The sequence below is a fragment of the Sciurus vulgaris genome (assembly GCF_902686455.1).
Source record: "Sciurus vulgaris genome assembly, chromosome: 18".
Lineage (NCBI taxonomy): Eukaryota > Metazoa > Chordata > Mammalia > Rodentia > Sciuridae > Sciurus > Sciurus vulgaris.
This window is the reverse complement of record NC_136479.1, coordinates 23,059,097-23,082,472: the sequence shown is the minus strand read 5'-3', so window position 1 is coordinate 23,082,472 and position 23,376 is coordinate 23,059,097. Positions and strand designations below refer to the sequence as shown.

At 46.4% G+C, this 23,376-nt stretch overlaps 3 protein-coding genes across 3 annotated transcripts; 2 read left to right on the top strand and 1 right to left on the bottom strand.

Annotated features, from left to right (window-relative positions):
* Positions 1-873: 873 nt before the first annotated feature.
* On the bottom strand, positions 874-7,994 carry TRIM72 (tripartite motif containing 72). The gene is made up of 7 exons (XM_079120829.1): positions 7,925-7,994; positions 6,942-7,338; positions 4,915-5,010; positions 4,594-4,824; positions 3,984-4,006; positions 3,200-3,318; positions 874-2,308 (listed from the first exon to the last, which is right to left on the bottom strand). The coding sequence occupies exons 2-7, from the start codon at positions 7,329-7,331 to the stop codon at positions 1,734-1,736; spliced, it is 1,434 nt and encodes a 477-aa protein (XP_078976955.1). The 5' UTR covers positions 7,332-7,338; positions 7,925-7,994; the 3' UTR covers positions 874-1,733.
* Positions 5,687-6,223, top strand: PYDC1 (pyrin domain containing 1). The gene is given in 2 exon segments (XM_079120830.1): positions 5,687-6,045; positions 6,047-6,223. Coding segments are annotated over 2 exon segments (273 nt in total). The 5' UTR covers positions 5,687-5,919; the 3' UTR covers positions 6,194-6,223.
* Positions 7,995-16,670: 8,676 nt separating the features above from the next.
* PYCARD (PYD and CARD domain containing) lies at positions 16,671-18,058 on the top strand. The gene is made up of 3 exons (XM_079120121.1): positions 16,671-17,150; positions 17,392-17,448; positions 17,707-18,058. Exons 1-3 carry the CDS (start codon positions 16,877-16,879, stop codon positions 17,958-17,960), a joined length of 585 nt encoding a protein of 194 aa, XP_078976247.1. The 5' UTR covers positions 16,671-16,876; the 3' UTR covers positions 17,961-18,058.
* Positions 18,059-23,376: the final 5,318 nt, after the last annotated feature.

The following is a 23,376-nucleotide window of genomic DNA, read 5'->3' as shown; positions in this document are numbered from 1 at the left end:
GACCCCAAGAGTTCTGTAGGGTCAGAGAATAGACATACATAGGATAGCAATACAAGGCAAGCTTGGAGAATGTCAAGGCACCTCGAATGGCAAGTCAAAGACTTGGGGCTTGATCCTGTAGGCAACAGGGAGTTGTTGAAAGTTTTGAGCAATTGAAACATCTAACCATATTTGGAGATTGTTGCGGGAATTGTTTGCTTATTTTTTAGTTTTGTTTTTGTTTTTATTTTCCTGTGCTGGGGATGGGGATGGAACATCTGTGTTTTTAGAAGGATCATCTGAAGGCAAAGAGGGCAATTGGGAGTCTACTGTCTAACAATAGGTCATTTGTCTCTTCACATAGTTTAATTAGGAAGTTAGATTATAATAGTTTTTATTAATGGTGCTGGATTCTACAACCAAGTAATCCTTTTAACTTTATTGCTTTACTTTCTAACTTGAAAAAGCTTCTCAAATTAATCCTCCCATGTCTCCCAAAGCCAAGGCCTGCAGGCTTTCCACTGGGAGACACACTCAAATGTATTCCCCCTGAGGTCTTTCTTACCCCAACCACAATCTCCTTTCACCTTCTTAGTCCATAATCACCCCCCACCAAGAAAATTCCCATACCAGTACAGGAGCCAGGGGACCTCAGGCCCTTTCGTACAGCAGTAACAGCAAGTCCAGCCTGAGAGAGTGAATGATCAGGGTCATCACCTTCGCTTACGATAAAAGGTGAGAGCAGCCTCCAGTCCCACCTGCTCAAATCCCCAAAGGCTTCTTCCTCCAGCAAACTCACCTTGGGCATTACTGGTTATTCTGGAACCTAAGATATAAGCCTCCCAGATAAAACCAAAGGTGTGAACCAAGAGGTAATTAGTGAGAGGACAAGTCTTGGAACCCAGTGGGAACCTTTTATTTTCCACAAGTAGCAGGGCCCAAAGCAGGTTTAACATCAGATTCTTTCTCCTGGTGGGCAACTTGAGGGATTTCCTCAATGTCCAAGATATTTAGTAAACACATTCCAGAGACAAAGGGAAATAAGTTGAAGTTTAATTTATTTATCCACCACAGGCTCGGCAGTTTTTAAATTCTGTTGAATGGAGGAATATATTTTGAATCTATGCCTTGACTGATGACTGACTAAAGAGACTGGGTATGCTTCTAAGTGTGATTCCACTGTGACCCAGCAGCATCAGGATCCCCCGTGAACTTGTTAAAAGTGATCATTTTTTGCTGCCTCAGACCTACTGCATCAGAAAATCAGCAATCTGTTTTATCCATGCTTTGAAAGGCCATTTGAGGCAAGCACTAAGTGAGAGGCCTTCAGGTTTGGGGAGTCTGGAGCCCCTGCCCCAGGGCTTACACGGGAGTGTGGTGTGAGGTATCCCTTCTAGAGACTTCTCAAGTTTCTCACCTCAATCTTCACCAAACCTAACCCCCTTTCCCTCTTTTCCCTCAACCTCAGCTTCTTCCTGGAACTCTGGGCCTCCTGATCCCCAAATGCAGATTTCCTCACTGACCAGACTCTAGTCCCCTTCACAAGGACACCCTAACCTGTCACCAGCTGTTCCCATTCATGCCAACCCCCACACTTCTTAGAACTCTTGGAGACACCGCAGTATCCAGCCCCCTCTGCCCTATCTTCAGCCCTGGCAACCTGCCCCCCACCCAAATCCCTCCAGGCCTGACAAAGAAGACAAGGCCTCCTATGGTCAGGACCCCCTTGCCCCTCTCCCACCCAGCCAGGCGGCTCAGGCCTCCTCACCATCAGGCCCCACGAGCAGCAGCGGCTGGGCGTTCTTGCCCTTGTCATGCCAGCACACGTCAAAGAAGGGATAAACTGGCCCCGGCAGGCGCTCATGGAAGGCAAAGAGCAGCTCGAGCGCATCAGAATCGCTAGCATCATAGAAAGAGAGGACACCGTCGCGGAAGCTTAGGTAGAGGCCAACCCGCGACGGCCGCCTCTCTGGGTTGCGCAGTGCACGTGGCTCCTTGGCCTCCACATGCGCCTCCAGGATCTTGCCATCACGCAACCCTAGCAGCCAGAGGCCCTGTGAGGGCACCGCGTGCAGTCGGCCACGTCGGGTGGCATCCGCCGCCATCACGCCAAGAGCCCAGCGAGGCTTGTCGCCCACCTCCACCTCCCAGTAGTGTTCGCCCTCGGAGAGCAGCTGGTGCGCTACCACTGCCACGGCCTTGTCGAACTGCCGCGGGTCTTCGCCAGCTGGTGGCGCCTTCTGCTCGCAGCACTCCACGCGGCGGCCAGAGGGAGACACCACCAGACTGGGGTGCGCTGAGCTTGGGTCAAAAGTCAGCTCCTCTAGCGCTGCCAGAGAGACAGTGATCAGGCCCCTGCCCCCTCCAGCCTCCTCTCTACCAGCTTAAGGCCAGCTTGTCTACTCTAATCTTCTCAATACCTCTAGAGGTGAGCCCCTCTCTTCTTTCTAGCTAGGGCCAAAAAAAAAAAAAACAAAACATACCTCTCTGAGCTTCAGTTTGCTCAGCTGTCAAATGAGGCCGTGATTACCTCTCTCCATGGTAGAGGGCAGGATTAAGTTGTTATAATGCATACCACTGACCATCTGAGGTCCAGGGTCACAGAGCAGGAGATAAAGCAGTTTGCATCCAGTCATGACCTGGGCCATGGTTTTCTCTTGAATATGCTGGGGCATGGTCAATCCACCCCAAACCCCAGAGGCAGTAAGGGTTGCACCAGGAATATAGGAATATATGTATGTCCTGGAGCTCTGCAGCACTCAGGTGCTGGAGCTCATGGGAATGGAGGCTGAGTTCTTGGGCCTCCTCAGCTATAGGCCATTAATGTCAGTGTCTCACCTAGGTCAGAGTCCTCAAGGTTCCAGGAATTCTGCAGATCCTCAGCCCTCAATTAGCAGGAATCATCAACTCCATACCCAGAGAGGGGAGGGACTGGCCAAGGATCACACAGGGAGTCAATGGTTCAAGCCCAGGCCCCAGCCTCCCATCTGCCACAGCAGCAAAACTCTTGAGATTAGCAGCATCCTTTCCTTGTCAGTAACCCACTGTCAACCCCATGCCCTCAAAGATCCTCCTCCAAGTACAAGTTGTAGGCTGCAGAGGTAAAAGGGCAATGGGTACCTTCCAAGCTGGGGTTGGCAGGCCTCTCTATGTGTGGTTGGGGTCTCCTATCAACACTCGCACCCCATTACACAAACCCAGAGTCAGCCCCTCACAGTACCTGGCATCAGACCCCGGAACATCTTCCTCCACACCTGGAATTTGAAGTCATCTGAGATCACAGGCAGTTGGATATCCAGACGTGCAGGTGGCGGTGACTCTGACAGGATCTTCTGCAGTCTGCGGGTAGAGAGGTGTGGGAGAGGTGACTGTGTGCAAGGAAAGCAAGAGAAAGTGCCTAAGGGCAGGAAGACAGGGACTGTGTGGGAGGGAGCTGGCAGGATCCCTCCAGGATCTCCCCACATCACACTCCTGCTTAAAACTCTTCCACTAGAGTTTCAGTTTGGTAATATGAAAAAATTCTGGAAATGGACGGAGGGAGTGGTTGCAGGATGTGAATTTATTTAATGTCACTGAACATAAAATGTGCACTTAAAATGGCCAATTTTTTGTTATATACATTCAACAAAAAAAAAAAAAACTTCTGTTGAAATAAAGTCCAAGCTTCTCACCCCTTTCTAGTCTGCCATACTAGCAACCAGCCCTTGCACTTGCCATTTCCTCTGTCCTCCTCCTGGAAGCCTCACTAGCCACCCCTTCTTCTCCCCAGCAGCATCAAGCACACAATGATGCCTCTGTCCCTGTCCATGTCTACCCTAAAGCACCAGTCTATAAAGTCCCCAAGGATAAGGACCAAATCTGGTTTGTGTCTATGTTCAATACAAAGTGCAGGGACATGGCAGTGGGCTAAATAGGTTTGCAGATTCATTGTGAGTAGAGGGTAAGCCAGCCGGTGTCCCTAGATTAATGTAAGTCACAAAGGAGCAGAGCCAAGTCGATCTCACCTGCTGGTCACCAGGCAGTATTTCTGGAAAGAGAGGAAAAAAAATAATGGAAGAAAAGCAAACAAGAAGGACTCTAGGGATTTCTGAGGATGGAATGGACAAACAGGAATGCTGAACATAAAATCAGGAAGAATCATAAAAGATACCCAGGACTCAAGGCCATCCCCAGCTTTTTACCTTAATATAAATTAAAAAATGTACCCCCTCACCAAGAAACTTGAATTCGCCTGTTAGAAAATTGTGCTAATAAAAAACAAATATCTTTTTTGTAAAAAAAGAAAATTGTGCTAATAAGTATGCAAACTTATAATGTCTGTGATATGAATGGTGCCTGCTTAAAGAAAGTATACTTGGGCTGGGTAGCTCAGTTGGTAGAGTGTTTGCCTGTCAAGCACAGGCTCTGGGTTCCATCCCCAGCACCGCAAAAATTAAAATAAAAGTATCCTTGTAAAGTGTCCAACCTAAACAACAGTCCTGAAGTCCTCCCCCCACACCACTGAATACATGACCCTGGCTCATCCCTGCCCCTCTCTGGGCCTCAGGGTCCCCATCTGACAATAGGATGAATCCTGACCCAGGGGACTGGGATGGGAAGTCATTCAATGCTCACCATGAGGAATTCAGTCTGTGGCTTGTCAGCTACCTCCTCCAGCACCTTCTCCATCTGCCGCAGCTGATCCAGGTAAGAGTTCAAACCTGCCAGCTCCCGCCGCAAAGCAACCCCTGCCTCACTCCGAACTCTTTCTGCCTCACGGTCTAAAGAACCCTCCAGTGCAGCCAGGAACACCCGCATCTTGCCCAGCTGTTCCCCAACAGCCCCCCGGAACTGACGCACTGTCTCCTGGGGGAAAGGGGAGAGAAGCAAAAGCATTTGGCTGGGGACTGCCAGCTGGGGTCACCAGCCCCAGGGTCTGCCATGCTAGCCCCTCACCTCCACCTCCATCAACTGATGCTCCAGGACAGATACGCTCTTCTCTTTTCGCATACAGGCCTCCTGCAGCTGCAGCTTCTGCTGTGGGAGTTGCGTCTGCAGGGCAGGGCAGGGCAGGGCAAAAGAAGTGATAGGGATGCTGCCCACCCCAAACCCACACCTTCCCCCTAAACTCACCCTCTGTACCTCAATGCCAGCTCCCCTTCCAGCCACCTTCTTAAGCCCCAACCCATTTGCCTTCAGGCCCTGATCCGTAGATTTTGTTAACTCCTCTCTGGCCTTACCTTCCCTGATTCCATCCCATCAGCACTTTGCCAGAATCATAAATACAAATGCTGTTTGGACTCGCCTCCTACCCCACCCCCTACAGACAGGCAAGTAAAGCACTTGGCACACAACTGGCTTCGGGTGAATGAAGGGTATGTGAAGGAAGAAATATAATCTCTCCCTATTCCTGACTTCACCCTTATTTAAAAGCAGAACATCAGCCTGACCACCAGACAGCCACACTGCACATCCTGGGCTCTGGGAGTAGGCAATTTAATAAACATGTCCCCTGCATGGACCAAGTAAACACAGCTGGAGGCTACCCAAGTTCTGTTACTTTGTGAAATGAGAGTATAGGAAAACTCCTAATCGCTCCTGCTGAAGCCACTTCTTGTTGGAAGGTGCACCGTCTTGGAATCACTACTCATGCTATACCGCCTTCATAGCTTCCAACCTCGATTTTTTCCTCTGCAGAATGGGAGCAGTCATGCCCACCTCAACAAATTGGCACCTCCTATTCCCTTAGGGGAAACCTGGGGGCCCATTAGGTGTTTGTTGAGGAGTCCCCGCCCAGCAGGAGTCACAAGGTTGGACCAAGGGTTCCTCCTGAGCCCGCTGCCAGATCAGTCTCCTCCCTAGCACGTCCTCTCGGCGTCGTCCCTGCCTGGTGCGGGATAAAACAAGTCTGAAGACTCAAGGCACCAGTTTCCGGAAGTTCAGAGGTTGCAGGGCTGAGCCATGGGGAAGAAACGCGACGCCATCCTGGAGGCACTGGAGAACCTGACCACGGATGAGCTCAAGAAGTTCAAGCTGAAACTGGGGTCGGTGCGGCTGCGCGAGGGCTGTCGGAACATCCCGCGGGGGTGGGGCGCTAGGGCCGCTCGATGCGGTGGACCTCACCGACAAGCTGGTGGTATTCTACTGCGAGGACTATGCTGCAGAACTCACCGCAGACATACTGCTGGACATGGGTATGCAGGAAGAAGCGACCAGGCTTCAGGGTGTTGCGTGAGTCCCCAGCGCTGGGGATTCCATTCATGCAGTGAGTTTGGTACTTGGGCACAGGACCTAACCTCTCTTGCTCCAGGAGTCAGGTTCCGCCCCCAGAGTCTTCCTGTCCCCCTCCTCCTTCAGGTTCCTTCTTGAGGTTCCCTTCAGACCTCCGTCCAGCCTCTCTGGTTTAGCCCTGAGCCCATGGCAGATCCTGGCAGATTGGGTCCCCGAATGTCTTCGAGGTTTATGGGTTCTGTTCAGTATGTGGGTGCATGGGCCTCAGTCAAGCAACTGTGCACTACAGGAGAGCCTGTCTCCGGTCTCCTGCCCACGCCTCCAATCCCATGTCTCTAGTCTTAGGGATCCCACACCACGCTTATGGGCCAGCCTGACAGGACCACCCCGGTCACCGGTCACCGCGCGGGCTGCCAGGCTTGGCCTCACAGTTCAGCAGACTCCGCCCCCACAACTCGAGGCTACTCCTGGGACTGCCACTGGGAAATCTAGTTTTGAGCAGCGCTGTTCCAGCCCTCCCCAACGTGGTTCTTCCAGGCTTCCCCCTTTGCCAGGCACCGCCTTTAACTGCTCAGACCCGCTTACCCCGCCGCCTCACCCCATCCTCTTCCCCTAGCAATTCTAGGTGCCCACGGGCCTCTGAAGTCAAAATTAAAGTCAATGCAGCGACTTCCTGATCTGTCAGGCCCCACGCTATCCAACAACGCTATCCAACAATATCATCCCACCCCAAATCCTGCAGGATCCAGCACCTTAAGGCGCGCATGGGCCTCCGCCGCGGGTAGGAGGCGGTGGCCACGGTGCGAACCGAGAGAGGCACAAACGCCGCACACCAACGCTCGGTCCTGCTCGCAGTAGATGCTCAGAGGATCTAGGTGTTCCTCGCAGTGGCCCTGTGGCACCTGCGCCAGACCCTCCACCAGGCGAGACAGCTGCAGATTGGTGCTGAGAGCCTGCGGCCGCGTGGGTGCCTGACAACAAGGGCAAGGCACCGTGCCATCCGCTGCTGGCTCCCCTGCCACTCGGCCCAGGCAGGCGCGGCAGAAACTGTGGCCGCACTCGGCGGTCACAGGAGCATCGAACAGCTGCAGACACAGCGGGCAGGACAGCTCCTGGTGCAGGAGACCGGGTGCAGCCGACATGGGGAGCCTGGGAGGAGAAAGGGTTCGTCAGGGAGGCCCAAGGGCCTGGGTCCCAGTCTGTGTCTGTGGCCCCAGAGAAAGAAATTGCAGCCTAAAATGACCTCACATCCCATACTGGAAAGGAATCTGGTTTGGGTCAAGGGGAAGGGGAACTCAGTATCAGTTAGAAAGGCAGCTTCAAATGTTTCCCCATCAAAAAAAATCTGTACCAATTATAATAAATTAAAAAAATTAAGAAAAAAAGATATATATCCACCATCCATATATGTATGTCAAAAATACACTCTACAGTCATGTATATCTAAAAAGTATAAAATATATTAAATATACACACACCCACACACACATATATATATGTAAAATCTGCCATTAGCACCCTTGTCAACCCCAATTCCTAAATACAAAAGTGGGTTCCAAACATCGTCTTGCCTACTGTCCTTGCCCATCCCAGGCCCAGGCATCAGCCTCTAACCCAGGCCTGGCCAACCCCCAGCCCCAAATCCTCTAGAACTCCACCCTGGCCCTTCTTTCAATCACTTCTCTTAGATCCACAGCCCATCCCTCCCCCATATCTCCAGGCCCACAGGACTCACAGGTCTGGCTGGAGATCTTAGGACAAAAGAGACTTCCAGGAGGACCAGTCAGGTCAGGCCTACCGTAGGACTCAGAGCAAGGACATGGATCTTACAGAGGTAGCTGGCTGTGGACACTACGGATGATGGGCACACAGTGAAAAGAAGACAGACCCTCCCAGATTAAGCCATGGCCCAGGACTATATTTAGCTGTCCTGCCCATCCCCTCCCGTCACTTCTGGAAACTGTTCTAAAAGTGAGGACTGAGTAGTCAGCAGGCAGGCATCTCATGTCAGTCAGAGCCACCTGTCCTGGCTCATCTACTGTCCTCTCCCCAGCCTAGCCTGGAGCCAGAGCTCAGAACCAGTGAGGAGACAGAGCTTCCTACACCACAGAAAAGCCAGAAAACTGGGAGAGATCTCCTATTCCCCACTCTACCTCTGCACCCTCTGTCCTTGTAAGCCCCTTCCCAGCTTATCACTCACTCATTTCTCAAGTTTACAGCTCATCAGTTCACAATGACATTATTATCCTGCAGGAAGGCTTGAAATCCTCAGAGTTTCTTCTTCTGAGTTAAGGGGAAGGGATTTCTTCCTTAGGGCCCAGTATAAGTGCTGAAGCAAAGTGGGCTCCCCTAAACACTTGGAGAGTGAAAGCTACACAGTTGAATAGACTGAATCCAGAGCCTGCTGCCCACAACTCAATTCTTCCCTCGGAGCCTCAGGCCTTCCTGTATGCTTATCTTTCAAATTTCAGTTTAAATTTCGCTCAGAATAAAAACCAAAGTCCTTCTGTGGCCTACAAAGCTCTTCCCCATTTGACCCCATTCATTATTCTGACCTGTTTCTCAACTCTCCCTCTCCCTCAGGGACTTTGCACTTGCGGTCCCCTCTGATTGGAAGACTCTCAAAACCAGATAAAGACTCCCTCTTTTTCTCTCTCAGATCTGTACCCAATATCACTTTTTCAATGAGACTTTTTTTTTTTTTTTTTTTTTTTTTTTTTTTTTTTTTTTGGGATACATCTCACTAGATTGGCCAGGCTGCTGAGCTCAAACTCAGGAGCCTCCTGCCTCAACATCCCAAGTAGCTTGAACTATAGGACATAGTACCATACTACCACAACCAGCAACTCCCTGATTTTAGACTTCCTTTGTCCCCAAATCTGCTGCTTATTTTCTCCATAGCTTGTATCTCCACCTCACATGCAACATATTTTACTTGTTGGTTTATTGTCTGTCCTCTCCTACCAGAACACAAATTTTGTTCAGTGCTTGACTCCAGTTTAGAATGTGTCCCAGTGGGTTACTCAATGAATGAATAAACATAGACTCAGTCCCTCTCATTTGGCCTGTCTCAGCTTTGCTCAGCCTTTACCCAGTTTTGCTCATTCCTACCTTGAACTCTCTCTGTCCCTCTTAGTCTGAGTTTCTGTTTCTGATTTAGTCTCTTAATCGCTCCCCTTTGGACTCTCTCTTTGCCTCTCTTGGGTTTTTAATATTCAGTATGTTAAATGTGCACATGAGATATTCTGAATCAAAAGTCAGATTTTTTTTAAATAACTCACAGTAAATGCTCTGGACCCCTTTGGCCCTAGAATGTGATAAAAGCCAACCAAGTCAATTAATTTGTGTGAGTAACTAGACTCCCCACAGGTGAGCAATAAGAAAACACTATTTTCCTTGCTAAAAAAGAGGAAGGAGGCAATCACCTCCCCTCCTTAAATAATTCCCCTCACTCCAACACTTTAGTAGGTAAATAAAATCTCCCTAGGAGTCAGACAGCCCTATCTGTCTTAGCGTTGATGACTAGTCTTAGCTTTTATGACTAGTCCCAGGACTTGACTCCAAGATTGGGAGCTCATTTCTTTTTGCATGTTCCATGCTGACAGTACAAGCTTAAAAAATAGCTACACCTGACTTCTTGGCACCTTGGGGACTGAACCTAGACACATTGCTCAGGCTATAACCATTTGGTCCTCTCAAAAAGGGAAAAGCTTTATTCTTTTGCATCAAGAGCAGTTACCTCGGGCTGGATTGTGGCTCAGTGGTAAAGCACTTGCCTGGCATGTGTGAGGCACTTGATTTGATTCTCAGCACTGCATAAATAAATATCCACTGATAACTTTAAAAAAAATTTAAAGAGTAATTACCTATACAAATGACTATAGATCTAATTCTCCTTGCATGTGAAATCTCAGGAAGGCAGTATTCTTTACCGGGACATTGAGAAATACAGGGAAGTCTTATTTCTCCACTCTTTTTATCTCTAATTCTCTGATTTCTTCTGCCATTTCTGACAGCTCAGACATGACCTTGGGTAATTAACAAGGTGTGGGGATTGCGGTGTATTTAGAGATGATCTCTCAAACTATAAGTCACTTCACTGAGGCTCAAAGTCCACCATCCAGAATTTAGATTTCATTTGAAATTTCCATCATTTCCAAGTTAGGGCTGAACTGGTCACTTGACCCCCTCATCCATAAGAATGAGTATCCAAGACAGGGGGGTGATGGTCAACTCAATCCTTCTCTGCAGTCAGATTAGATCTGGCCTCTAACTCATAAAAGGGACATTGTCTGTCTTAGGCAGGTGGGAAGACAAAAACGGTGCAATAAACCCTATCTAGGGGAAAAAGGGAGGCACTACTAGTGTTGCAACCTTATACAAGATCCCTGGAGCCCACAGAGCTCAGAGGGGACAGATTTCAGTTTGGCCTGAGGGAGAGTTTCCCTGCAGCTGGAGCAAAAAGTGCTGTGATGGATGAGAGTTGCTTGTTATTGGATATATGCAGAGAGGCCAGAAATCCCTCAATGTAGCTAAAAAAGCAGGTCCCAATACTAACATCATAAGCTCATGCTTAGTGCTCCTGAAGAAAAACACCTGTGGCTCTCAGCTTCGGCATCTTCAGCATAAGGATAAGGAGACCATTTCTATAGGGTTGTTTTGAGGATTAAACTGGACAATGTACCAGTATGCTGGCACCCAAGGGTTTCAGAAGCGATGATTGCCACTACTAAGTTCAAATCCTTACTCTGCTATTTCCTTGTTGCATGACCTTGATTGAATCACTTAACCTGATTTTCTTATCAGTAAAATGGGGATCATGTAAGGATTATTATCAAGAGTATTGGGTTATTATAAAGATTCAACAAATTTTTATAAAGCTTTTAGAACAGTGCCAGACCCATATAAAATGCTCAATAAATGTGGAATGTTGATAATTATAACAATTGTTATGACTAATAGCTTCTGTAAGGTCAATAATATCAGCCCCAGATCACAAACTGGTTCAGAGACTTTGTGTCTGTCTGGTCCAGGCAACTCAAAAATTCTTAACTCTTTTAAGCTTCCTAACCCTATCACTGTTTCTTTTATAGCAAGCCATGAGAGAGAGAAAGTAACTTGCCTCATGTCCTGGCAATTTGTAGTACTTCTGGTCCCAGAAGGAACAGTCTCACTCCAGCAATTCAAGAGATACTTTGTTGAGGGGGAATGACACGCCCAACACATTTTACCTCCACGAACCATTCTGGCTGTTGTCCAGGGGAACAAGGGTAAGCCTGAGTGAGACCTGGAGGTTCCTGCCTACCTAAGGTCAAAGCTCAGAGGCCTGAGCACTTCTCATCCAGAAAAGGAGACAGCAGAGCAGGTAGAGGGGGTAGTTAAAGGAGAAGGGTATACTGTGGCTTCCCAGAAAGTCAAAGGCTCCCGTTCCTACTTTCCTTGGTGAAAACCATGGTGGCAGTCTTCAGAAACCAGCAGACTTTGCCTTGACCTCCCTGGAGGACCTGGGCAAGTCACTGCCCTTCTCAGAGCACTAGTTTCCCTATGGGTTGGTGAGGTGAACACATCATTGACACGGCCCCAGAGAGAGGGAACTTGACTTTCCTAAGTCACACAGCTGGGCAACAGAGAATCCGGGATTCAAATCTGAGTGGGTGTGACATCCCTTGACTCCCTGCTGTTCCCATTATTCCATATTTTCTGAATGTTTTTTAAGTTCTAGAGCATTTTAAAAAGTTATATTATTATTGTAACATCTGCCCTTCTAATGGTGTTTCTGGACACCATTATGTCTGAAGGAGACATATTTCCTATATACATAAGCTCTGCAAGCAATTAGTTTTGTTTGTTTGTTTGCAGTGCTGGGGATTGAACCCAGGGCCCTGTGCATTCGAGGCAAGCACTCTACCAACTGAGCTATATCCCCAGCCCAATCAGTTTTTGAGAACAGGGAATGGGACTCTGGGACTGTTGGTTGTAATATGGGACTAGGATAGAAGGACATGAGTTTAGTCATTTCATCACTTACTAGCAGGGTAGTCTTGCCAAAATAATTTCTGAAAACCTGTTTTCCCCGCAGTAAGGTGGGAATAAACATACATACCTCATGGGATTAAGAATTAAATGAGGGGCTACAGATGTGGCTCAGTGGTAAAGCGCTTGCCTACAAAGTGTGAGGCACTGGATTCAATTCTCAGCACCACATAAAAAAAAATGAATAAAGGTATTAAAAATGGAAACCGTTTTTTAAAAGAATTAAATGAGATCATACATGTCAAGTGCTTAGCACAGTACCTGTAAAATAGTAAAAGACATGGAAAATTAAAAAGACAGTAATTACAGTAAATTTTAAAAGACAGTAATTACAGTATTTAGTAGACCCTTCCCAAAAAAAGGATTCTTCATAAACTTTCTGAGTTCATAATCAGCAGTATGCTCATTAGAACCTGCCCAACGTGTCACTTGTACTCATTGAGCTTCCACTTGAAAATTGCTATAGTAATGAGGCTTCAAACTCTGAATCACTGCATTTCCCCAGTTCCTTGTCTCTTACCTCCCTGTGACATCTGACCAAAGTGCTAACACTCTGAGGATGTCAGGGAACAATTGCAGCCAGGAGTATAAGGGGCTCAATCTGAATGTATATGTGAGTAGGATGAGACTGGTTGGATGCCACATGGGCTCAAAAGGAATGATCCTGGATGGTGATACCCAGACACAAGTGAAAGGGGCACAGTGTCACCCCACCATAACCCACATGCTCACCTCCCTTACCACCAGGAACCGGGGGATGAGGAGACCACTGATTGTTCTAAGCATCACACACACACTCCCTCACATACTCCCCTCAGTGCATGTTCCTGCAGCCCCAAAGTTTAAGTTGAACACATCACACTGTTTTTACTGGAAACAAAGCCCACCCCATCCAAACACAGGGTCAAGAGATGTAGTCAGAAGACAATAGCTTTAGTCAAGTGCAGTGGCCCACACCTGTAATCCCAGCAGCTCGGGAAACTGAGGCAAGAGTCTTGCAAGTTCAAAGTCAGACTCAGCAATTTATCAACACTGTCTGAAAATTAAAAATACAAAGGGCTGCAAATACAGCTCAGTGGTAAAGCGCCCTTAGGTTCAATCCCTGTACAGAAAGAGAGGGAGTGGGGCAAGAGAAAGGGAGGGAGGGAAGGAAAGGAAAGAGAAAAGAAATGCATGTGAAGGATCACATCCTGAAGAGCAGGAATGACGTTTTCTTAGAAAAGGGATCACTGATGAATGTCATAGGAACTCACCAAGTAAACAAGGAGGGAAGAGGTCAAGCATGGAGTAAGTGCTACATGTGGCCCAGAGGCCAGCAATGGAGGTGAACCTGAAAAGGTTAGCAAGGACCTCTGAAGGACAATGCAAGAAACTTGGCCCCAATTCTGAGAGCTCTGTAACAGGAGGGACAGGATCGTACATGGATTAGAAAGACATATTCTTCTGGCTACAGGATATAAAAACCGTTGAAGATTCTAGGACAAGGACCAGTGAGGAGTCACAATAATAAACTGCCATGGGCCAAGGAACACTGGCCCTTACATCACAAGTGCCACTCATGATAAGGATAGCTTACCCCAGCCTGTGTGGAACATGCTACAAGGACAGGAAGCAGGATCCTGCCACCCTGCTTGAAGTTCTTGACTATAATGTGCTGCAGAAACTACAGCCTCATTCATTCATTTGGCCAATCTTTACTGAGAATCTACTATGTACCAGATACTTTCTTAATGCAGGGGATTCTGCAACAAGCAAGACAGATCCCTGAACTTGAATCTCAAACAAGATAGAATTGAAAATAAGAACTTTTCAAAGAATTAAACTTTTCTCCCCAATTTCTATGAAAGGAAAAGAGAAGGGGCATCAACACCTTTTGCTAATTCCCATCTCTTACTAACCCTCCAAAAATAAGATTGATGCCCAGCAGTGGCACACATAGGAGGCTGAGGCTGGAGGATCACAAATTCAAGACCCAATTTGGCAAGACCCTGTTTCAATACAAAAATTTTTTGATACTAGGGATTGAACCCAAGGGTGCTTTAGCCCTGAAGTATATCCCCAGTCCTTTTTATATTTTGTTTTATTTACATTTATTTTACTATTATTTTTGATACCAGGGATTGAACCCAGGGGCACTTAACCACTGAGTCACATCCCCAGCCCTTTTTATTTTTATTTTTTTGTGGTGCTGGGGATTGAACCCAGGTCCTTGTGCACACAAGGCAAGCACTCTACTAACTGAGCTATATCCCCAGCCTCCCTTTTTTTATTGTTTATTTCAAGATAAAGTCTAAGTTGCTGAGTCTGGCTTTGAACTTGTGATCCTTCTGCCTCAGTCTGAGTCACTGGGATTACAGGCATGCATCACCCACCTGGCTCAAAATAAATTTTAAAAGGGTTAAGGATGTAGAGCTCAATGGTAAAGCATCCCTGGGTTCAATTGCCAGTACCCTCCCAAAATGTCTTCATGACTCTAGACTCCCCACAGCAGTCAGCTGCCCTCTCTTCTTGTCCTGAGAAAGCATTACAATAAACATCAGCAAATAAATACTTCTCCCACCAATTTTTTTTAATCCCTGAACCAGAATCCACCTTCTAATAATGAATGTTCAATAAATGAATAAATGCATAATGATGTCAAGCCATCCATATCACTAAAAAGAATGATTATTATTCCACCCCACCTAAGATGGGAAGAATTCCCATCTATGGGAATTTACTGATATGGTTCATGCATTGGAAACTTAACTTCAATGCTGGAAACTTTAAGGTGATTAGGCCATGGTAGAGCAACTGCCTAGCATGCATGAAACCCTGCATCCTCTCCCCAGCAACACACACACACACACAAAAATTGCTATGAGAGCGAAAACAAGTGCTATGAACAAGGCCAGGAAAGACTCTAAGCCTAGTTTTCCAGAGAAAGTAACATTTTGCTTGAGGACTAAATACTCAAACATTTCTCAGGTAAAGAGATTTCAAGGTTGAGAGAATAGCACATGCAAAGAGAGAAAGGCAGAAGAGCCTGGCACACTTGAACTGAAAGGTCAGTGTGACTGCAGCTTGGAGATGGAGGGAAAGTTAGCTGAGACAGGTTAGGGAGGTTCACAGGGTCCAGAGCAACAGGACCTTTCCTAGTCATGTTAAGAGTAAATTAGGGCTGGGGAGATAGCTCAGTTGGCAGAGTGCTTGCCTTGTAAGCACAAGACCCTGGGTTCGATCCCTAGCACCCTTAAAAAAAAAAAAAAAAAAAAAAAAAGAGGAAGAGTAAATTAGCCAGGGACTGGGGTTGTGACTCAGTGGTGATATGCTTGCCTCTCACATGTGAGGCACTGGGTTCAACTCTCAGCACCACAAAAATAAATAAAAGTATTGTGTCCATCTACAAATAAAAATATTTTTTAAAAAATATATTAGCCAGGTGCTCACTTTGAGAAAATTGGAATTGGAACGATACAGAGATTAGCATGTCCCCTACACTAAGAGTACATGCAAAACTTGTGAAGGGTTCCATATTTTAAGAAAATAAAAAGTAAATTAGCCAGGTGTGGTGGTGCATGCCTATAATTCCAGCAACTCAGGAGACTGAGGCAGGAGAATCGCAAAAGTTCAAGGCCAGCAACCAACAACCGAGAGAGAAGTTCTGAAGAACTTAGCTAGATTGTCTCAAATTTTTAAAAAAGGGCTGGGGTTGTTTCCAGTACCCCTCCCCCCAAAAAAAGAATAGTAGTAGTAAATTAAAGGTTCTAGATATAGATATAACAAAGGGTCCAAATCTTTCACCTGCTCTTCTGGGTCAAGTCCTAGGGATAAAAAATAGCTGGTTGTTTACCCATAATTGCCTACAGTGGAGGGTTTTCTCAGTCAATGGCTCTTACCACTTCCCAGGAAACTAAAACATCTGGGATGAAATTCTGGCTCCCCTAGGAAACAAAAGTTCAGGAAACATCAGACGATCCAAGCTAGTAATTGCCTCAGTATCATTATCTCTGTATTACAGATTATGAAACTGAGCTGAAAGATAAAAGTACACTACTCTTCTTTTTCTTCCATACATTTCTCCCCAAAATGTTAAATTTGGTTGTTTCGGAATTCTTGCTGCTATTATTCTGACATTTACCAGTTAGGTGGCCCACACCTATAATCCTAGCTCTTCCAGAGGCTGAGGTCGGAGGATCACCAGAAAGCCTGGCCAACATGAGATCCCTTACCAAAAAAAAAAGAAAGAAAAAGGGGGGGGAGGTAATGACACGTGACTCAGGATTTAAAGTTTAGAGAAACATGGGGGTAGTTTCAGGGTTCTAGAATCCCAAAATAAAAAACTTTTGTACTGTAAATGCAGTATGAGCAAGAAGTTCCTGTTCTGTAGCACTGGTGCAAGTGCAGAGACATTATCACTCAATAGGCTCTCTGCACCTCATCTTCCAGCATCCACCTCACAAGACCAACTAGATGTGATCCTGCATCTCCCAAGGAGTAGAGGCCTCACTGGGCGGGAAATCAATGGGACAGTCAAGTGCTTCTTGCCCAAAATCAACCAGTAGGGGAAGTGATGGGAGGTGCGAGTCCCAGGTCCCGCCCCTCAGCAGACTTCCTGGTCTGCAGAAAGCAGGCAGGGTGAGAGGCAGCTGCAGCAGCCAGGAACCCCAAAGCCATGGGGCGCGGAAGGGACGCCATCCTGGAGGCACTGGAGAACCTGACTGCTGATGAGCTCAAGAAGTTCAAAATGAAGCTGCTATCAGTGCCACTGCGCGATGGCTATGGGCGCATCCCACGAGGAACACTGATGTCCATGGACGCCGTGGACCTCACTGACAAGCTTGTTAGCTTCTATCTGGAAGGATATGGCACCGAGCTCACAGCTGCTGTGCTTCGTGACATGGGCATGCAGGAGATGGCAGAGCAGCTGCAGGAGACCATGTCCAAGGGTGAGCATACCCAGCCCCCTCATCTACCAATTTCCTCCACCCAGCCAAACACGTTTTGCCTCTCCAACTCTTCTGCTTTCTGTTCCCCCTTCACTACAAAATACACTCTGCTGGAAAGGCACCTTCCTGTTTAGCCTGGAACTTGGCATTCTGACCAAGGGGGCCCTCAGATGCCCAGAAACTAGAGAGAGGTTAAGAAATTGAAGTTCATCTTAACTTTTTTTTTTTTTTTTTTAAACAGGTCCTGGATCAGCGCCAGCGGGAATCAAGGCCCCTCCTCAGGTGGCAGTCAAGCCAGGTGAGGCCTCCACACCCTATTATGGCGGTTGGGGGGCCTCTTAGCCCTGCCCCACCACACCCCTTCCAGAGCCAGACTGAGCAAGCAAACCCTGCCCCTGCCCCTGCCCTCACATCTCTGGGAGGGAACCTGGTCTATCTCTTCATCTGGAGTCCTGGTGAGTTGCCTCCCAGGAATTTCTGGGAGCAGTCTTCAGCAAGGATAGGTTCCAGCACCTACCCTCAGTATTGGCTCACCTTGTTCTCCCTCCCATCACAGCACACTTTGTGGACCAACACCGAGCAGCACTCATCCTCCGGGTTACAGACGTCGAGGGGGTGCTAGATGCCCTGTATGGCAAGGTCCTGACCGAGGACCAATACCAGGCAGTACGGGCAGAGCCCACCAACCCAGCAAAGATGAGGAAGCTCTTCAGCTTTGTTCCAGCCTGGAACCTGGCCTGCAAGGACCTGCTCCTTCAGGCCCTAAGGGACACCCAGCCCTACCTGGTGACCGACTTGGAGCAGAGCTAAGGCATCTTTCTCAGGAGTGGCCATATTCAACCCCTAGCAGCTCCAGCCGAGTCATCTCAAGTTTCTTAATTTTTGATACACAATTTACAGAAAACCAACTTGTAGTTGTGTGGTTTTTTTCCCCTCCTGTTCTACAAATGAAAACATGCAGAGCCACACTACATTTCCAAAAGTCATATGGACATGTCGTAACACCTGTGCTTTGCATACACAAAGGCCTGGAATCAATCCCCAGCTCCCTTCAACCCACAACAGAATTCCAGTCCACAGGCTTACATGAAGCTCATTTGACCATTCATGTTCTTAGGGCATCAAGCTAAACAAGTGCTTCCTGGTTCACCATTTTGTGGTTCTTTCTGTACTACCTCAGTCTGCTCTTGTGATTATACACAAAGGCCTAAGCTGGGCGTGGTGGTTCAAGCCTGCAATCCCAGCAACTGAAGCTGAAACAGGATAATAGTTTTCAAACCCAGCCCTAAGCAACTCAGTGAGACCCTAGGGCTCTAATAAAATATAAAACAGGGCTGAGGATGTGACTTGGAGGTTAAGCACCCCTGGGTTCAATACCTGGTACCAAAAAAAAAAAATAGATTGTGGCCAAAATCACAAAAGATTTTATGTATAAAGTATAAAGGATCTGGGACCATGGGGGCACATCTGCCCAAGGCATTTAGAAACAAGACTAGCCTACATAGCTTCTCTACATCTTTCACATCTAAAAATAGGAGAGCACAAGGGACATGTTAATTCTGGGGCACCTTTTGGTCCTTTTGGCAGCTTTTCCCCTGGTACACCCCATTCCTGGAACCATGGGTTATGAGTTACACTTTTGCACAGAAAACACTCCAACCACAAAAGCAAACCTTCAGGAAATGAGTTCTGGTGGCTGTTTCTTCTCTTGATGCCATATTTACCTCCAGATAAATATGAGAGTATTTTCCAGGGAAGAGCATTAAGGAGCCTTTTCAGAGGCTGTTTAGGGAACCTAGGGCATCTGAGTATACTTTGAACCCAACCCTTCCTGGCTTTGAAGGGAATAATTTACAAACCAAACACCAGATACCAGAGATCCAAGTCCTATTCTGGAATTTGAATCTTGAACCACTTTCCCCTACTTCACTGCCTCACCAGGTTTACCTGCAACAGGCCTCCTCTCCCGTCTACCTCCAAGTGGCTGTCATCAAAACTGATGGTGAACTGGGCATGGTGGTACATGCCTGTAATCCCAGTGGCTTGGGAGGCTGAGGCAGGATAGTGAGCTCAAACCCTGCCTCAGCAACTTATTGAGGCCCTAAGCAACTAAAGGAGAACCTGTCTCTAAATATCATGTAAAGAGCTGGGCACGTGGCTCAGTGGATAAGCACCCTGGGTTCAATCCCCAGTACCAAAAACAATAATAAAACTGATGGTGAGAGCAACTGGGCACAATGACACATGCTTATAATCTCAGCTCAGGAGGGTGAGCAAAAGGATCAAATTCAAGGCCAGTCTCAGCAACTTAATGAGGCCCTACACAATTTAGCAAGATCCTATCTCAAATTAAAAGAAAAAAAATTGGGCTGGGATGTAACTCAGTGGTAAAGTGCCCCTGGGTCTGTAACATACCCACCCCCCAAAAACAGACCCTCACTTATGTAAGAGTAAGATAACTAACCTAATCTTCCTTCCAGCCTAGCCTATTCAACCTTTCCTTTCCCACCCTCTTCACATACCTCACCATCTCAGCAACAATTTGTTCAACAGTCAGCACCATACATCCAGCACCTACATCCCTTAGCTCTGAACAATTATCTTTAAATCTTCTGCCTGGCCCTACATGCCCAATATCCAACTTTCCTGTGACTCCAAGTGGAACTTTGGGGGACAGCAAACCATTGTCATGGTGTACTTTCACATAGGACTCCCCTCATTACACTAAGTCACATAAGAGACATCTTTTCAAGGCCTATATGATGCCATGTTAAGGGCTAGGGTTGTGGCTCAGTGGTAAAGCACTTGCCTAGCATGTGTGAGGCACTGGGTTCAGTTCTCATCACCATATGTAAACAGATGAATAAAGGCCCATCGACATAAAAAAAAAAAAAAAAAAAAAAAAAAAAAGCCATGTTGAGCAGGGTGCATTGGCACCTGTAATTCCAGTGGCTTGGGAGGCTGAGGCAAGAGGACTGAGTTTAAAGCAAGCCTCAGCAACCTAGCAAGGTCCTAAGCAACTCAGTGAGATCCTGTCTCTAAAGAAAATATGAAAAAGGACTGGAGATGTGGCTCAATGGTTAAGTGCCCCTGGGTTCAATCCCTGGTACTGATAAACAAATGGACTGGGGCTGCGGCTTAGTGGTAGAGCACTCGCCTAGTATCTAACAGAATTTTTAAGAAAAACTTCACAGGATGGTTCTCATGAGATGGAGCCAGGAGTAACACAAATTTCCTTAAGGTAGGTACCAAAAATAATAAAATAATCAGTGCAGTCCTGAAGCTAGGTGGAACCAAAGAAACAGCTTCCCTAAAATAGAAGTATTTCCAGGTAGGTGTTAGGAGGCTTCCTTTTCTTTTGGAGAGGTGAAAAGGAGAACTTCATTCCACCCAAAGTCTCTTCAGATTGTTCAGCATACAATAGTGGTTAAGGACAGTTTTACTAAGAATAGAAGTTCAAATTCTAGCTCAACATGAGTCACTAGCTATGAGTTAGTTGGTGGGAACGGGTCATAGTTCATCACCCAACAGCAAACTGTTCCACAGCAAGCACACTGAAGTGTTAGCAACTCTCTTCAATAGGATGGTTTTTGTTCCTAGCCCCCCAATACATTTAAGCATCTGAGCATCCACAGTCCCAAGAGCAATTCAAAGTGCACTTCTAGCCCCACCATCTGGTTCATCCTGCCACTCCCAGACCAGGTGGTAGTTCCTTGAAAGCTTTCAAAGATTCAGCACCCCCTTCAGATGGCCCCACACATCTTTAGCATAATGAAGCACATTCCAGGTTAAGTTAAGAGTCTGGAAACACCCTGGAAGATAAGGACCAAGTAGTAATTAACCACAACAAGCAAAGAAATTCCTGCCAAGACCCAGAATCGATTTAGAGACATTTAACCAAAGAGCAACTCAAAGCAACTCAAAGAACCTTCCTCTATATACCTGGCACACTATCACAATTCTCACTGGAGCCACACAAAAATTTTCAAATCCCAGTCCCATGTCAAAGACTCCTTCCATGATGTCCCAGACCTCACCCAAAAATTAAAAAAAGGAAATAAAAAGGAGCTTCTGTGAAACAAACATTTCCTCCTCAAACCTTACACTCAATCTTCAAAAGATTCAGAATAGAAGAGAAGCCAGGGCTGGATAGGCCTGTGTTAATTACATCTAGAACCGATATGCAGGATCCACACTTTCCTTTTTTCTTAGCTCCTGGACATCACTGAAGCACTATTTGCATAGAAAGTTCCATACAAGTTCCCCCTTCAGGGTGAAGTAGGGGAAATGAGTAAAAATTAAGATTCTGCCCAACTTTTTTTTTTTTTTAACATATTACTCTTTAAGTGGGCTGCTGCCTTCCAATCCACCGTCTGCAGTGGAACCACAAAGATGGAAATTTTCCTAAAAATCATTATAGAGTTGAATCCTCTGATGCTAGAGAAAATGTAAAGGCCACCATCCAGAATGAGGAATCCCTCCTGATCAGACAAAACTAATCTTTGCTGGTATTAAGCAACCAGAAGATGGACATACTACAATAGTTAAAGGAATTCCACCCTTCATCTTGTGCTGAGGCTCTGCTCTGTGGTGGTGTTAAGAAAATGAAGTCGTCTAATAAACCACCTCCAAGAACAAGCATAAATAAGTTGGCTATCCTCAAATACTATAAGGCAGATGATTATGGCAAAATTCATCTTCACCAGAATGCCCCTCAGATGATTGTGGTGCTGGAGTTTTTATGCCTAGACATTTTCAGTATTACCAGAGCACATGTTAGAAACACACAGCCTAGCTGGACACTATGGTGCACAACTGTTATTTCAATTCTCAGGAGGCTGAGGCAGGGGAACATCAAAAGTTTTAAGGCCAGCCTGGGCCACTTAGCAATACACTATCTCAAAAATAATTAAAAAGGATTAGGTATGTAACTGAGTAGTAAAGTGCCCCTGGGTTTAATCTCCATTACCACCAGAAAAATAAGATTCAGGAAAATTTTAAAAGGGAGGAGTGGGCAGGATGCTTGGGATGTAGCTCTGTAGTAGAGCCAACTGGGTTCAATTGTTACCAAAAAAAAAAGCTTAGGCCTCACCTGGACCTAATGAATTAGAATCCACATTTTTAACTAGACTGACAAGTGATTCACACTAACACACACACACAGGTTGAGTACCCCAAAATTCAAAAATCTGAAATATCCCAAAGTCTGAAACTTTTTAAGCTCCAGTGTGACACAAGTGGAAAATTCCAAACCCAACCTCTTGACAGGTCAACACACATACACCCTGAAAATGCTGCACGAAATTATGTGTACAAATAGACATGGTAGTGTACACCTCAAATCCCCGCGGCTTAAGAGGCCAAGGCAGGAGGCAAAGGCAAGTTCAAAGTCAGCCTCCGCAACTTAGGCCCTAAAGCAACTTTTAATAGACCCTGCCTCTAAATAAACATAAAAAAGGGCTGGGTATTCGGCTCAGTGGTTAAGCACCCAAGCAGTCCTGAGTTCAATGCCCAGTACCAAAAAGAGAAAACTGTGTGTAGATAGCATCCCATCTCCAAGATACTTCACTATGCAAATATTCCAAAACCTGAAAACATAAAACAAAATTTTTTTAAAAGTTCAATCTGAACCTTAAAAAAAAGAAAAAACCCTGGAAAAATCTGAAATCCAAAACACTTCTGGTGCCAAGCATTTTAGATATGCTAGTAAATCTACACATTCAACTTGGAAAGCCATCTCAGACTTAACAGGTTTACACAGGCCATCAGGACTTGCTTTTAATTCAGGGACACTATAAACAGGATGGGCCAGTTTCACCTCAAACTCTAGTGGTGCAGAGTGAGGGAAGAAGTCCTGTCATCCTAAAATATTTCAAGTAAAGTCTGAATGGGCCAAAGTAAAGCCCTAAAGATACTGCACCAAACAGCTACAGAATCTGCAATTGTGCAACACTGCCACCTCTAGGTGAAGTGTATACAGTCAGGATTGTACCTGGAAAACGGCTACTGTTCCCTTCAAAGCTTCTCTCTCTCTCTCTCTCCCAAACTACCACCCACTTCTTGGACCCCACTGTCCACTTAAAAGATGCCTAGTGTAAAGCTGGGTTGTGGCTCAGTGGTAGAGGGCTTGCACCCAGCATGTGAGGCACTAGATTCAATCCTCAGCACCACATAAAAAATAAGTTTTTTTAAAAAAGATACCTAGCTTGACTCCTCATTACACTAT

Excerpts from the sequence above, each read along its gene's own strand:
- PYCARD (XM_079120121.1), top strand. The coding sequence starts at position 16,877 with ATGGGGCGCGGAAGGGACGCCATCCTGGAGGCACTGGAGAACCTGACT. Across the intron at positions 17,151-17,391 it reads GCAGGAGACCATGTCCAAGG|GTCCTGGATCAGCGCCAGCG; the intron begins GTGAGCATACCC and ends TTTTTTAAACAG. Across the intron at positions 17,449-17,706 it reads TCAGGTGGCAGTCAAGCCAG|CACACTTTGTGGACCAACAC; the intron begins GTGAGGCCTCCA and ends CTCCCATCACAG.
- TRIM72 (XM_079120829.1), bottom strand. The coding sequence starts at position 7,331 with ATGTCGGCTGCACCCGGTCTCCTGCACCAGGAGCTGTCCTGCCCGCTG. Across the intron at positions 5,011-6,941 it reads AGGCCCATGCGCGCCTTAAG|ACGCAACTCCCACAGCAGAA; the intron begins GTGCTGGATCCT and ends CCTGCCCTGCAG. Across the intron at positions 2,309-3,199 it reads GTTCCGGGGTCTGATGCCAG|CGCTAGAGGAGCTGACTTTT; the intron begins GTACTGTGAGGG and ends TCTCTCTGGCAG.